The 17,141-nt window shown below is 40.2% G+C and overlaps 2 protein-coding genes across 2 annotated transcripts in view; one reads left to right on the top strand and one right to left on the bottom strand.

Annotated features, from left to right (window-relative positions):
* The window catches only part of lyrm5a (LYR motif containing 5a), a 54,948-nt gene extending 45,006 nt beyond the window's left edge, over positions 1 to 9,942 (top strand). Inside the window, exon 4 of the mRNA XM_072916048.1 lies at positions 9,869 to 9,942. Within this exon, the coding sequence (XP_072772149.1) occupies positions 9,869 to 9,914 (46 nt within the window). The 3' untranslated portion in view covers positions 9,915 to 9,942. The remainder of the gene's footprint in view (positions 1 to 9,868) is intronic.
* slc5a8 (solute carrier family 5 member 8) overlaps positions 1 to 12,130 on the bottom strand; it is a 37,731-nt gene extending 25,601 nt beyond the window's left edge. The window contains exons 1-6 of the mRNA XM_072916047.1: positions 11,902 to 12,130; positions 11,719 to 11,838; positions 11,585 to 11,650; positions 5,408 to 5,459; positions 5,239 to 5,306; positions 5,058 to 5,096 (exon numbers count right to left, since the gene is read on the bottom strand). Coding sequence (XP_072772148.1) covers positions 5,058 to 5,096; positions 5,239 to 5,306; positions 5,408 to 5,459; positions 11,585 to 11,650; positions 11,719 to 11,838; positions 11,902 to 12,129 — 573 coding nt within the window. The 5' untranslated portion in view covers position 12,130. The remainder of the gene's footprint in view (positions 1 to 5,057; positions 5,097 to 5,238; positions 5,307 to 5,407; positions 5,460 to 11,584; positions 11,651 to 11,718; positions 11,839 to 11,901) is intronic.
* Positions 12,131 to 17,141: the final 5,011 nt, after the last annotated feature.

Consider the following 17,141-nt stretch of genomic DNA (forward strand, 5'->3'; position numbering starts at 1 on the left):
TGAATTGTTGTCCCCAAAATTCTACACACAATACCCCATAATGACAATGTTGTTGTCCAACTATTCACACCGCTTCACTTTTCCACCTTTTGTTATGTTACAGCATTATTCCAAAATGGAACAAAATTAATTGTTGTCCTCAAAATTCTACACACAATACCCCATATTGACAATGTTGTTGTCCTGTTGCCCAACTATTCACAGCGCTTCACTTTTTCCACCTTTTGTTATGTTACAGCATTATTCCAAAATGGAACAAAATGAATTGTTGTCCTCAAAATTCTACACACAATACCCCATAATGACAATGTTGTTGTCCAACTATTCACACCGCTTCACTTTTTTCCACCTTTTGTTATGTTACAGCATTATTCCAAAATGGAACAAAATGAATTGTTGTCCTCAAAATTCTACACACAATACCCCATAATGACAATGTTGTTGTCCAACTATTCACACCGCTTCACTTTTTCCACCTTTTGTTATGTTACAGATTCCAAAATGGTAAAAAAAAATAAAAATAAAAATGTTGTCCTCAAAATTCTACACACAATACCCCATTATGACAACATTGTTGTCCAACTATTCACACTGCCTCTTTTTTTCCACCTTTTGTTATGTTACAGCATTATTCCAAAATGGAACAAAATGAATTTTTGTCCTCAAAATTCTACACACAATACCCCATAATGACAATGTTGTTGTCCAACTATTCACACCGCTTCACTTTTTCCACTTTTTGTTATGTTACAGCATTATTCCAAAATGGAACAAAATTAATTGTTGTCCTCAAAATTCTACACACAATACCCCATAATGACAACTTTGTTGTCCAACTACTCACACCGCTTCACTTGTTTCCACCTTTTGTTATGTTACAGCATTATTCCAAAATGGAACAAAATGAATTTTTGTCCTCAAAATTCTACACACAATACCCCATAATGACAACTTTGTTGTCCAACTATTCACAGCACTTCACTTGTTTCCACCTTTTGTTATGTTACAGCATTATTCCAAAATGGAACAAAATGAATTGTTGTCCTCAAAATTCTACACACAATACCCCATAATGACAACATTGTTGTCCAACTATTCACACCGCTTCACTTTTTTCCACCTTTTGTTATGTTACAGCATTATTCCAAAATGGAACAAAATGAATTGTTGTCCTCAAAATTCTACACACAATACCTCATAATGATAACGTTGTTGTCCAACTATTCACATCGCTTCACTTTTTCCACCTTTTGTTTTGTTACAGCCTTATTCCAAAATGGAACACAATCAATTGTTGTCCTCAAAATTCTACACACAATACCCCATAATGACAATGTTGTTGTCCAACTATTCACATCGCTACACTTTTTCCACCTTTTGTTATGTTACAGCATTATTCCAAAATGGAACAAAATGAATTGTTGTCCTCAAAATTCTACACACAATACCTCATAATGACAACTTTGTTGTCCAACTATTCACACCGCTTCACTTTTTCCACCTTTTGTTATGTTACAGCATTATTCTAAAGTGGAAAAAATATATATATTTTTGTCCTCAAAATTCTACACACAATACCTCATAATGACAATTTTGTTGTCCAACTATTCACACCGCTTCACTTGTTTCCACCTTTTGTTATGTTACAGCATTATTCCAAAATGGAACAAAATGAATTGTTGTCCTAAAAATTCTACACACAATACCCCATAATGACAATGTTGTTGTCCAACTATTCACATGGCTACACTTTTTCCACCTTCTGTTATGTTACAGCATTATTCCAAAATGGAACAAAATGAATTGTTGTCCTCAAAATTCTACACACAATACCCCATAATGACAACGTTGTTGTCCAACTATTCTCACCGCTTCCTTTTTTTCCACCTTTTTTTATGTTACAACATTATTCCAAAATGGAACAAAATGAATTGTTGTCCTCAAAATTCTACACACAATACCCCATAATGACAACATTGTTGTCCAACTATTCACACCGCTACACTTTTTCCACCTTTTGTTATGTTACAGCATTATTCCAAAATGGAACAAAATGAATTGTTGTCCTCAAAATTCTACACACAATACCCCATATTGACAATGTTGTTGTCCTGTTGCCCAACTATTCACAGCGCTTCACTTTTTCCACCTTTTGTTATGTTACAGCATCATTCCAAAATGGAACAAAATGAATTGTTGTCCTCAAAATTCTACACACAATACCCCATAATGACAACTTTGTTGTCCAACTATTCACACCGCTTCACTTTTTTCCACCTTTTTATTTTGTTACAGCCTTATTCCAAAATGGAACAAAATGAATTGTTGTCCTCAAAATTCTACACACAATACCCCATAATGACAATGTTGTTGTCCAACTATTCACAGCGCTTCACTTTTTCCACCTTTTGTTATGTTACAACATTATTCCAAAATGGAACAAAATGAATTTTTGTCCTCAAAATTCTACACACAATAACCCATAATGACAAAATTGTTGTCCAACTATTCACATTGCTTCACTTTTTCCACCCTTTGTTATGTTACAGCATTATTCCAAAATGGAACAAAATGAATTGTTGTCCTCAAAATTCTACACACAATACCCCATAATGACAACATTGTTGTCCAACTATTCACATTGCTTCACTTTTTCCACCTTTTGTTATGTTACAGCATCATTCCAAAATGGAACAAAATGAATTGTTGTCCTCAAAATTCTACACACAATACCCCATAATGACAATTTTGTTGTCCAACTATTCACAGCACTTCACTTGTTTCCACCTTTTGTTATGTTACAGCATTATTCCAAAATGGAACAAAATGAATTGTTGTCCTAAAAATTCTACACACAATACCCCATAATGACAACGTTGTTGTCCAACTATTCACACCGCTTCACTTTTTCCACCTTTTGTTTTGTTACAGCCTTATTCCAAAATGGAACACAATCAATTGTTGTCCTCAAAATTCTACACACAATACCCCATAATGACAATGTTGTTGTCCAACTATTCACATCGCTACACTTTTTCCACCTTTTGTTATGTTACATTATTATTCCAAAATGGAACAAAATGAATTGTTGTCCTCAAAATTCTACACACAATACCCCATAATGACAACTTTGTTGTCCAACTATTCACACCGCCTCTTTTGTTCCACCTTTTTTTAAGTTACAGCATTATTCCAAAATGGAACAAAATTAATTGTTGTCCTCAAAATTCTACACACAATACCCCATAATGATAATGTGAAGAAAAAAATGTTGGACATTTTTGCAAATGTAATACCAATAAAAAAAAAGTAAGAAGTACATCAGTATTCACAGCCTTTGCCATGAAGGTGAAAAGTGAGCTCGGGTGCTGTTTCAACTGATCACCTTTGAAATGTTCCTACAGCTTAATCGGAGTCCACCTGTGGTAAATTGATTGATGATTTGGAAAAGCACACGGTCTGTAAAGAAGGTTCCACACTTGGCAAGCACAAACCAAGAATGAAGTGTAAGGAATTGTTTGTAGGCATACGAGACAGAATGGTCTTGAGGCACAAACCTGGGGAAGGGTACAGAAAAGTACTGAGTCTCTGGTCTGATGAGACCAGGACTGAAGTCTTTGGCGTGAATGTCATGTTTGGAGGACACCAGGCATCGCTCATCACTAGGTCAACAGTGAAGCATGGTGATGGCGACTGGAAAACTAGTCAGGATAGAGCATACTTGACAACCTTGAGACCTCCGATTTCGGGAGGTGGGGGGTGGGGACGTGGGGGCGTGGTTGGGGGCGTGGTTAAGATATATATATATATATATATATAAGAAATACTTGACTTTCAGTGAATTCTAGCTATATATATATATATATATATATATATATATATAAATAAAATAAATACTTGAATTTCAGTGTTCATTTATTTACACATATACACACACATAACACTCATCTACTCATTGTTGAGTTAAGGGTTGAATTGTCCATCCTTGTTCTATTCTCTGTCACTATTTCAGAACACACACATTATACAAATATACTGTACATTTTAAAATCAATAAGAAAACGGGAGCTCTAATTTGGGAGTCTGAATTAGGATCAGAAGTTCCTATATAAACATTGCGCACTCACGTCGCCTTTTTGTATTGATTACTGCAGCTCTGCACTGGATTCATTCACAAATACAAACTACAACTCACAAACACTTTAGAGTTAGGCTCCACCATCAGAATGTGTACTTAAACTTATAAAGATCACATGGATATTAATCAGTGAGTTGATTCACCAAAACTAACCTGTTATACAGGAGGAAAAAGCACACAGGACGCTTCAATTGTTCACAGACTGGTCGCGCTCATCAGAATGACAAGACACTTCCGGTCTGCAGGTGATAGCATTCTATTGGGAAGAAACGCACTACTGCCCCCTACTAGCCAATGTGAATACTGATAAATGTGTAATGACAGCTCCAAAAACGAATTCAAACCACAAAATAAAATAAATAAATCAACACAAAAATGTGACACATTATGGGTGGGTCACATATGCATGTACAGTAGATGGCAGTATTGTCCTGTTTAAAAGTGTCACAACATTGCTGTTTACGGCAGACGAACTGCTTTACGGTAGACGCTGTTGTTGTGTGTTGTCAACACGTCACTCAGGTCCGCATGGAGCTGGAGGGGGCGTGGCCTCCAGCTCCGCCTGAATTTCGGGAGTTTTTCGGGAGGAAATTTGTCCCCGGAAGGTTTTCGGGAGAGGCGCTGAATTTCGGGAGTCTCCCGGAAAATCCGGGAGGGTTAGGCAAGTATGGGATAGAGGGAAAGATGAATGCAGCAATGTACAGAGACACCCTGGAGGAAAAACCAACGCCTCCTATCGCGACTATACATGTGTTTTTTTTTTTTTTGGTTCTTTGTTTTGATTAAATTTGCAAAAATGTCATTGCCATGATGGGGTATTGTGTGTAGAATTTTGAGGACAAAAACGCATTTTTATCATTTTCATAAAAGTGAAGTGCGGTGAGTACATTGCAGCGTATTATTCTGCCATAGCACACACCTGGAACACATCTGTCCACACCACTGCCTTCAGCCCGCCCTGTCACACACACACACACACACACACACACACACACACACACACACACACACACACACACACACACACACACACACACACACACACAGAGCGGAGCATCATTTTGTCTGCTGGCATTAGAAGAAGCCCACCCCTCACCTACCATTGTGCAGTAAAAGGTGCAGACCACACCAGTGGAAATGACGGCGCTCCAAAGGTCCATACCGGTCACTGTGACGGGAGGCAGAGAGCGGACGCGTGACTGAGCAAAGCACCTTGGAGAACCTGGGAGAACCTGGGAGAACCTGGGTGTAGGAGCGAGGGCGGCATACCTTGGTTTAGAGCCAGAGCTGGGGTGTAGATGACTATCCCTGTGTAGAGAACCTAGATAGAGCACCAGGACATGTGTGTCACTTCATGTTCAAGTACACAAGCAGTGAAGTTGTCACTTTGTGTAAATGGTAAATACAAACCCTGTTTCCATATGAGTTGGGAAATTGTGTTAGATGTAAATATAAACGGAATACAATGATTTGCAAATCCTTTTCAACCCATATTCAGTTGAATATGCTACAAAGACAACATATTTGATGTTCAAACTGATAAAATGTATTTTATTTTTGCAAATAATAATGAACTTAGAATTTCATGGCTGCAACACGTGCCAAAGTAGTTGGGAAAGGGCATGTTCACCACTGTGTTACATGGCCTTTCCTTTTAACAACACTCAGTAAACGTTTGGGAACTGAGGAGACACATTTTTGAAGTGGAATTCTTTCCCATTCTTGCTTGATGTACAGCTTAAGTTGGACTACAGGCAGGCCGGTCTAGTACCCGCACTATTTTACTATGAAGCCACGTTGATGTAACACGTGGCTTGGCATTGTCTTGCTGAAATAAGCAGGGGCGTCCATGGTAACGTTGCTTGGATGGCAACATATGTTGTGTTATGTTTAGACTAAAGGGGAGGTGACGGCAAACAGACACCAGGGGGCAGTATATACAATTATTTATTATATATATATATAGTCAACATATATATATATATATATATATATATATATATATATATATATATATATATATAAATAATAATAAACAATACTACTAAACTAAGGAAATGGAGTGTGAACTAGAATACAAGAGTGTGTGGTGTAAGACTATGTGTGTAGTTAACTGAAGTGAGTGTTACCAACATGTTGAACGAGATACGAGGAAGTCCATGGGGCAGGCAGGTTATCCGGGGCGAGAGAGAGGCGTCGGAATCCAGGGGCGAGCGAGAGGTCGAGAAACGAAGGAGGTAGTCAAGAGTCCAGAGGGAGATCCAGGGAAAAGTGAAACGCACAGCTCACTTTCCAGGCGACGGAGGGTAGGTACACCATGAGAAAACTAAGTTCCCGCGACGATCCTTGGGTCCACTGGTCCTTTATTGATCTCGCCCTCGTCAGTCGCAGGTGTGCAGGCTTGTCGCTGCGTGGGCGTGCTGCGCGGGCGTGCTGCGCTCAACGCGAGCAGGGGCGTGTCCGAACGCGCTGTCAACGGCTCCTCCAAGTGCTCCCGCAGAGGAGGGAGAAGTAGACTGCGCGTGCGCCGTAACATGTTGCTCCAAAAGCTGTATGTACCTTTCAGCATTAATGGTGCCTTCACAGATGTGTAAGTTACCCATGTCTTGGGCACTAATACACCCCCATACCATCACACATGCTGCCTTTTCACACTTTGCGCCTATAACAATCCGGATGGTTCTTTTCCTCTTTTGTCCGGAGGACACGATGTCCACAGTTTCCAAAAACAATTTGAAATGTGGACTCGTCAGACCACAGAAGACTTTTCCACTTTGTATCAGTCCACCTTAGATGAGCTCAGGCCCAGCAAAGCCGACGGCGTTTCTGGGTGTTGTTGACAAACGGTTTTCGCCTTGCACAGGAGAGTTTTAACTTGCACTTACAGGTGTAGCGACCAACTGTAGTTACTGACAGTGGTTTTCTGAATTGTTCCTGAGCCCATGTGGTGATATCCTTTACACACTGATGTCGCTTGTTGATGCAGTACAGCCTGAGGGATGGAAGGTCACGGGCTTAGCTGCTTACGTGCAGTGATTTCTCCAGATTCTCTGAACCCTTTGATGATATTACGGAGCGTAGATGTTGAAATCCCTAAATTCCTTGCAATAGCTGCTTGAGAAAGGTTTTTCTTAAACTGTTCAACAATTTGCTCAGGCATTTGTTGACAAAGTGGTGACCCTCGCCCCATCCTTGTTTGTGAATGACTGAGCATTTCATGGAATCTACTTTTATACCCAATCATGGCACCCACCTGTTCCCAATTTGCCTGCACACCTGTGGGATGTTCCAAATAAGTGTTTGATGAGCATTCCTCAACTTTATCAGTATTTATTGTCACCTTTCCCAACTTCTTTGTCACGTGTTGCTGGCATCAAATTCTAAAGTTAATGATTATTTGCAAAAAAAAAAAGTTTATCAGTTTGAACATCAAATATGTTGTCTTTGTAGCATATTCAACTGAATATGGCTTGAAAATGATTTGCAAATCATTGTATTCCGTTTATATTTACATCTAACACAATTTCCCAACTCATATGGAAACGGGGTTTGTAAAAAGAGAATACAACAAATCCTTTTCAACTTATATTCAATTGAATAGACTGCAAAGACAAGATATTTCATGTTCACACTCAGAAACTTTGTTACTTTTTGCAATTAATCATGAAGTTAGAATTGAATGGCAGCAACACATTGGAAAAAAAGGCATTTTTACCAGTGTGTTACATGGCCTTTCCTTTTAACAACACTCAGTAAAGGTTTGGGAACTGAGGAGACACATTTTTGATGTGGAATTATTTCCCATTCTTGCTTGATGTACAGCTTAAGTTGTTCAACAGTCTCCCTTCTCATATTTTAGCTATTTCAGGTCTGGACTACAGGCAAGCCAGTCTAGTACCCACACTCTTTTACTATGAAGCCAAGCTGTTGTGACACCTGGCTTGGCATCGTCTCGCTGAAATAAGCAGGGGCGTCCATGATGGCAACATATGTTGCTCCAAAAGCTGTATTTACCTTTCAGCATTAATGGTGCCTTCACAGATGTGTAAGTTACCCATGTCTTGGGCACTAATACACCCCCATACCATCACACATGCTGCCTTTTACACTTTCACCCTAGAACAGTCCGGATGGTTCTTTTCCTCTTTGGTCCACAGTTTCCAAAAACAATTTGAAATGTGGACTCATCAGACCACAGAACACTTTTCCACTTTGCATCAGTCCATCTTAGATGAGCTCAGGGCCCAGCGAAGCGTTTCTGGGTGTTGTTGATAAATGGCGTTGGCTTTGCCTGTCATGATCCATGGTGCGGATCATGTTTTTGTTATGTTCTGTTAGTTTTGGACTCTTTTAGTTCCTGTTTGACACCTGAGTTTGTTTTAGTTACCATTGCTACTTGTGATTTTCACCTGCCTCTGGTGTTCGGGACGCGCACCTGCTGCTAATCAGAGGACTATTTAAGCCTGCCTTTGCCAGTCAGTGGTCCTGGCGTCACGAGTTGTCTGCCTCATGCCTGGACTACGTAAGTCTTGTTTATTTCATGCCACAGTTTCATAAGTTCTCTATGTCCAAAGTCGATGCTAAGTGTTAGCTTTTGGCTCCAAGTGTGATCATTTATTAGCGTGTTGTGCCTTCGGCTTGTTTTTCCGTTTTTTTGTGCCCTTTTGAGTTTTGAGAAATAAATATGTTCCTACCTGCACACCTTGTCCGGAATAGTCCGTTTGCATCCTGGGAGAACAACCCCCCCCCCCGTTTTGACATTGCATAGTAAAGTTTTAACTTGCACTTACAGATGTAGCGACCAACTGTAGTTACTGACAGTGGTTTTCTGAAGTTGTTCCTGAGCCCATGTGGTGATATCCTTTACACACTGATGTGGCTTTTTGATGCAGTACTGCTTTCTGATGATATTACGGAGCGTAGATGGTGAAATCCCTAAATTCCTTGCAATAGCTGCTTGAGAAATGTTGTTCTTAAACAATTTGCTCAAAGCATTTGTTGACAAAGTGGTGACCCTCGCCCCGTCCTTGTTTGTGAATGACTGAGCATTTCATGGAAGCTGCTTTTATACCCAATCATGGCACCCACCTGTTCCCAATTAGCCTGTTCACCTGTGGGATGTTCCAAATAAGTCTTTGATGAGCATTCCTCAACTTTTCTCAGTCTTTTTTGCCACTCGTGCCAGCTTTTTTTGAAACATGTTGCAGGCATCAAATTCCAAATGAGCTAATATTTGCAAAAAATAAAGCATACTTGCCAACCTTGAGACCTCCGATTTCGGGAGGTGGGGGGTGGGGGGTGGGGGGCGTGGTCGGGGTGGGGCGGGGGCGTGGTTGGGGGCGAGGCTAAGAGGGGAGGTGTATATTTACAGCTAGAATTCACCAAGTCAAGTATTTCATATATATATATATATATATATATATATATATATATATATATATATATATATAAGAAATACTTGACTTTCAGTGAATTCTAGCTATATATATATTTATTTTATTATATATTATATAACTATATATATATATATATATATATATATATATATATATATATATATATATATATATATATAAATAAAAGAAATACTTGAATTTCAGTGTTCATTTATTTACACATATACAAACACATAACACTCATCTACTCATTGTTGAGTTAAGGGTTGAATTGTCCATCCTTGTTCTATTCTCTGTCACTATTTTTCCAACCATGCTGAACACCCTTTCGCAGGTACCCAGAAAGGTTTCGAGTACCACCAAAAAAACTGAATCTCTGAAGACAGTATAAAAATCTGTGTTAAAGGTGTACAAATACTGTTTGTATAATAAGCATGTTATTTTTTTTACAAATGAGGGTTAAGAGTTCAGTACAAAAAAAAAAAGAAAAGAATGTGGCTTAAGTACAGTTTTTTAATTGAGCTGCTGCATTTTTTGGTTGGGTTGTTTATTTATTTTGAGTAACTTCTATACATTTCTAAAAGGGGAGGAATGTAATAGAGTGATCTATGTTTGTCTGTTGCCATCTCCTGGTGAATGTTGGCTATAGCGTACTGGGGTTACTTTTTGGTTGGCCAATGATTTACGTGGTGTTGCGCACCTGACGTCACTCAGGTCCGCATGGAGCTGGAGGGGGCGTGGCTTCCAGCTCCGCCTGAATTTCGGGAGATTTTCGGGAGAAAATTTGTCCCGGGAGGTTTTCGGGAGAGGCGCTGATTTTCGGGAGTCTCCCGGAAAATCCGGGAGGGTTGGCAAGTATGAAATAAAGTATAAATATCAGTATAAATATCTTGTCTTTTTCACTGCGACGTTCACGTGGACACGCCCCACCTTTTCTGTCCTAACGCAGTGCGTCTCCTTCGCTTACCTGTCGAAACTTCCCATTTTTGCCGGGGAAATCCAGTTTTTGTCCTTCGTTTTCCCCCGCCCTTTTGTTTAATTTTGCTACCGCAGCGATGGAGTGGCCCGACGAGCCTCCGTCCGCAACGCTCGGAGCGTGGACTCATTAAAGGAGCGCCACGAGTTTCATGTTCCGTCATGCAACCAATAGCAAAGACGACTAAAAAAAAGATATCTGCCAAAAATCCAAACTTTGTGTAAATATCTTGATACGTTGGATAGTTCTTATATAGGAAGAGCAGGCGGCAGCTCGCACAATCTCATATTTTCTGTACGTCTTTGATGAGCATTCCTCAACGTTCTCACTCTTTTTTGCCACTTGTGCCAGCTTTTTGAAACATGTTGCAGGGCATCAAATTCCAAATGAGCTAATATTTGCAAAAAATAAAGTATAAATATCAGTATAAATATTTTGTCTTTTTCACTGCGACGTTCACGTGGACACGCCCCACCTTTTCTGTCCTAACCCAGTGCGTCTCCTTCGCTTACCCGTCAAAACTTCCCATTTTTGCCGGGGAAATCCAGTTTTTGTCCTTTGTTTTCCCCGCCCTTTTGTTTAATTTTGCTACCGCAGCGATGGAGTGGCCCGACGAGCCTCCGTCCGCAACGCTCGGAGCGTGGACTCATTAAAGGAGCGCCACGAGTTTCATGTTCCGTCATGCAACCAATAGCAAAGACGACTAAAAAAAAGATATCTGCCAAAAATCCAAACTTTGTGTAAATGTCTTGATACGTTGGATAGTTCTTATATAGGAAGAGCAGGCGGCAGCTCACACAATCTCATATTTTCTGTAAGTCTTTGATGAGCATTCCTCAACGTTCTCACTCTTTTTTGCCACTTGTGCCAGCTTTTTGAAACATGTTGCAGGGCATCAAATTCCAAATGAGCTAATATTTGCAAAAAATAACAACATTTACGAGTGTGAACGTTAAATATCTTGTCTTTGCAGTCTATTCAATTGAATATAAGTTGAAAAGGATTTTTATTTACAATTTACACAACGTGACAACTTCACCGCTTTTGGGGTTTACTGTTTGAATGACTTCTTACGGTCTGCACAATGAAGAGAAGAGTCCCAAGCAGGCGAGTGGCTCTGTTAAAACGTAGTTCCAAATACTTGACAGGAGCATAATGTTGTTATGGTGAAGCAAATGTTTAAAAATGGCAGCGTTTAAAAGTCTTACTTCATAGGTGCTGGTGATGGCCAGCCGGTAGAAGACCGGGAGGAACACCTCAGACGTCAGCATCATAGTCATTAGGTACGACAGACCATAGAAGGCGATACTGCCTCCATAGCGGTACACCTGCACACAAAAAAGGGATATAATAATAATAGCAGGGATGTAATATCTTGAGGTTTTCCGCACCTCTGCCGGGTTGGAGAGCACGGTGACGGCCGACATGAAGCTGGCAGTCAGCGACAAGGAGACGGGAAGAGCCGTGAGCCTCCGTCCGCCAGTCAAGAAGTCCTGCGAACTCCTCAGGCCCCTGTCCGCCCAGGCGTAGTACACCCCGATGGCGGCGGACACAGCCAGCGTGCAGGCGAACACCACGTAGTCCGCCGCTGCAAAAGAGCCGAGGACCACAGGGGCCATGTCGAGGTCAACTCAAAAATGGGGAAAGTTGAATCCGGTGTTTCTGAAAACTCCCCCGTGTGTTTTTGTCCGGGAACACTCAGCAACATCAGGAATGGAAGCTTGTTATGTGTTGTGAAGAGGGAAGAGGGAAGGGGGAGGTGGACATTCCAGGCAGGTACAAGATAATTGGTCAGTCCACTCCAAACTGTGGTCCAAGTACGTATCAAATGTGCACAAAGTGTTTTTGTCTTTTTGACGAGGTCTGCTTGTTCTTTAAACACTGAACTTTCTCTTCTTTGGAGGTTTGTGCTCAAGCACTTTGAACACATCAGGCTTATATAGCTAGTTAAAAGGCTTAAAGTCCCATTCTGCAACAAATATATGTATATATATATATATATATATATATATATATACATATATATATATATATATATATATACAGTGGGGCAAAAAAGTATTTAGTCAGCCACCGATTGTGCAAGTTCTCCCACTTAAAATGATGAAAAATCCAGGAATTCACATTGTAGGAATTTTGAAGAATTTATTTTTATATTATGGTGGAAAATAAGTATTTGGTCACTTCAAACAAGGAAGATCTCTGGCTCTCACAGACCTGTAACTTCTTCTTTAAGAAGCTCTTTTGTCCTCCACTTGTTACCTGTATTAATTAATAAACCTGTTTGAACTCGTTATCTGTATAAAAGACACCTGTCCACAACCTCAAACAGTCAGACTCCAAACTCCACTATGGCCAAGACCAAAGAGCTGTCGAAGGACACCAGGAAAATAATTGAAGACCTGCACCAGACTGTGAAGAGTGAATCTACAATAGACAAGCAGCTTGGTGTGAAAAAATCAACTGTGGGAGCAATTATCAGAAAATGGAAGACATACAAGACCACTGATAATCTCCCTCGATCTGGGGCTCCACGCAAGATCTCATCCCGTGGGGTCAAAATGATCATGAGAACGGTGAGCAAAAATCCCAGAACCACACGGGGGGACCTGGTGAATGACCTGCAGAGAGCTGGGACCAAAGTAACAAAGGTTACCATCAGTAACACACTACGCCGACAGGGAATCAAATCCTGCAGTGCCAGACGTGTCCCCCTGCTTAAGCCAGTGCATGTCCAGGCCCGTCTGAAGTTTGCCAGAGAGCACATGGATGATACAGCAAAGGATTGGGAGAATGTCATGTGGTCAGATGAAACCAAAATAGAACTTTTTGGTATAAACTCCACTCGTCGTGTTTGGAGGAAGAAGAATACAGAGTTGCATCCCAAGAACACCATACCTACTGTGAAGCATGGGGGTGGAAACATCATGCTTTGGGGCTGTTTTTCTGCTAAGGGGACAGGCCGACTGATCCGTGTTAAGGAAAGAATGAATGGGGCCATGTATCGTGAGATTTTGAGCCAAAACCTCCTTCCATCAGTGAGAGCTTTGAAGATGAAACGTGGCTGGGTCTTCCAGCATGACAATGATCCCAAACACACCGCCACGGCAACGAAGGAGTGGCTCCGTAAGAAGCATTTGAAAGTCCTGGAGTGGCCTAGCCAGTCTCCAGACCTCAACCCCATAGAAAATCTGTGGAGGGAGTTGAAAGTCCGTGTTGCTCGGCGACAGCCTCAAAACATCACTGCTCTCGAGAAGATCTGCATGGAGGAATGGGCCAAAATACCAGCTAATGTGTGTGCAAACCTGGTAAAGACCTATAGTAATCGTTTGACCTCTGTTATTGCCAACAAAGGTTATATTACAAAGTATTGAGTTACATTTTTGTTATTGACCAAATACTTATTTTCGACCATAATTTACAAATAAATTCTTTAAAAATCCTACAATGTGAATTCCTGGATTTTTTTTTCACATTCTGTCTCTCACATACCTCTGTCATCATTTTAAGTGGGAGAACTTGCACAATTGGTGGCTGACTAAATACTTTTTTGCACCACTGTATATATATATATATATATATATATATATATATATATATATGTATATGTTATTCCATATACAATCCTGGTCAAAAGTTGTAAAGAACATCATGTCATGGCTCTTTTGAGTTTCCAATCATTTCTACAACTCTTATTTTTTTGTGATGTAGTGATTGGAGCACATACTTGTTGGTCACAAAAAACATTCATGAAGTTTGCTTCTTTTATGAATTTATTATGGCTCTACTGAAAATGTGAGGGTCAAAGGTATACTAAATTGGTGCAGTTCAGCTAAATGTGTTGACATGGACTTGTTTCTTCAGCATTGTCCACACCTTTAAGTCAGGACTTTGGGAAGGCCATTCTAAAACCTTCATTCTAGCCTGATTTAGCCATTCCTTTACCACTTTTGAGGTGTGTTTGACGGTAGGTATGGTGTTCCTGGGATTAAAGGCTTCACCTTTTCTCCTCCAAACATATTGCTGGGTATTGTGGCCAAACAGCTCCATTTTTGTTTCATCTGACATCACATGGACAAAGTTCTGTGGTCACAGAACCACAGAACTTTCCTCCAGAAGGTCTTATCTTTGTCCATGTGATGTCGGATGAAACAAAAATGGAGCTGTTTGGCCACAATACCTGTCATGTCTGTGTGATCATGTTTTTGTTTTGGTCATGTTCGTTTTGGGTTTTGGACTTTTTGTGCACTTTTGTTTTGTCACCATAGCAACCATTAGTTTTCACCTGTCACGTCACGCACCTGTTTCACGTTTTGAGTCACGCACCTGCTTTCACTAATCATGTCCATAGTATTTAAGTTCATTCTTTTCAGTTTGTCGTTCTGACGACATCTCCCCATATATGCTTCTGCACACCCTTATGATCCTTGCTGCTCTTTTTTCATGCCGGTTCCATGCCAAGTAAGTTTTTGTTTATCAAGCCACAGTTAATGTTTTGTTTAATTGTTCATAGTTTCCGCCACTGTGCGTGCTTTTCATTTGTATTTTTTTTGCTATAGTCTTTTGGTTTCATAGTTTATTCTCCGCCACTGTGCGCGGTTTTCGTTTGTACTTTTTTTATATATTAAATAAATCATGTACCTTAATTTACCTTAATGTACCTTAATTCCCGTCTCGCCCGAGCCAACTTTCCGTTGCATCCCGGAAAAGCTAACACCCAGGACCAAGTCTTGACAATACCCAGCAATATGTTTGGAGGAGAAAAGGTGAGGCCTTTAATCCCACGAACACCATTCCTACCGTCAAGCATGGTGGTGGTAGTATTATGCTCTGGGCCTGTTTTGCTGCCAATGGAACTGCTGCTTTAAATGGGACAATGAAAAAGGAGGATTAGCTCCAAATTGTTCAGGACAAGCTAAAATCATCAGCCCGGAGGTTGGGTCTTGGGCGCAGTTGGGTGTTCCAACAGGACAATGACCCCAAACACACCTCAGGGCGTGGTTGAGGGCGTGGTTAAGAGGGGAGGAGTATATTGACAGCTAGAATTCACCAAGTCAAGTATTTCATACATATATATATATATATATATATATATATATATATATATATATATATATATATATATATACACACATATATATATATACATCCTGAAAATATGCAAACAAAACTGTGTTTAGATAATTGATACTTCAAACTTGCATAAATAAATATTAAGGAATATAACATAACTTGGCTTCTGAGAGCTTCAAAAAGTAATGAATAAAATGCTAAAGTTGTTGATAAACAAGCAATTATTTTAATAATTAAATATGGTCATTTTAAATGAATTATTATGATAATTTAAAATTAATTATTTCAAATATGTTTATTTTAATGTATAATTCTAATGCCTGGATGTAATAAGGAGTAATAAAAAATACAAATAAAAATACAATTAATTTTGATGTTTTTAGCAAAATATAGTAAACATTTATTTAGTTTTTTTTTTAAATTAATAAATATATTTATTTTTAGGTAAGATAAACATAATAATACAATTTATCTCTAGTCTGGATGATTTAGTTCTTGTCACCCTGTTGTCCTCCTGTTGTGAAAAAAGGCTGTCCTCGCTCAGGTCCGCATGGAGCTGGAGGGGGCGTGGCCTCCAGCTCCGGCAGAAAATCGGGAGATTTTCGGGAGAATATTTGTCCCGGGAGGTTTTCGGGAGAAGCGCTGAATTTCGGGAGTCTCCCGGAAAATTCGGGAGGGTTGACAAGTATGATATAGGTATTCGATATGATACAATTTTGTAACGTTATTAAAGTATAAAGACTGACTTTTTGACTATCAAGTGTCAAACGAGGACTCGAATGTTTATTTCTAAGTTTTTTTTGTTTTGTTTTTGTTTTTGTTTTTTATTGAACAACAAACATACATTTATAATGCACACACAAGTCAAGGCACTTTCAACATAACCAACAATCGGCACGTCAGGTTGACCAAATCACGACATGAGCAAAACATGTCAAGGAAAGAAAACAAAAGCAAATAGAGTATTAAATATTAATAGAAGAGTATTAAATATTAATAGAATAGAGTTTGTCTGATTGTGGCAGTCCGCTCCCTGTATGATCAGTGTCAGAGCTTGGTCCGCATTGCCGGTAGTAAGTCGGACACGTTTCCAGTGAGGGTTGGACTCCGCCAAGGCTGCCCTTTGTCACCCATTCTGTTCATAACTTTTATGGACAGAATTTCTAGGCGCAGTCATGGCGTTGAGGGGATCTGGTTTGGTGGCTGCAGGATTAGGTCTCTGCTTTTTGCAGATGATGTGGTCCTGATGGCTTCATCTGGCCAGGATCTTCAGCTCTCACTGGATCGGTTCGCAGCCGAGTGTGAAGCGACTGGGATGAGAATCAGCACCTCCAAGTCCGAGTCCATGTTTCTCGCCCGGAAAAGGGTGGAGTGCCATCTCCGGGTTGGGGAGGAGATCTTGCCCCAAGTGGAGGAGTTCAAGTACCTCGGAGTCTTGTTCACGAGTGAGGGAAGAGTGGATCGTGAGATCGACAGGCGGATCGGTGCGGCGTCTTCAGTAATGCGGACGCTGTATCGATCCGTTGTGGTGAAGAAGGAGCTGAGCCGGAAGGCAAAG

This window comes from Nerophis lumbriciformis, linkage group LG25 (genome assembly GCF_033978685.3).
Source record: "Nerophis lumbriciformis linkage group LG25, RoL_Nlum_v2.1, whole genome shotgun sequence".
NCBI lineage: Eukaryota > Metazoa > Chordata > Actinopteri > Syngnathiformes > Syngnathidae > Nerophis > Nerophis lumbriciformis.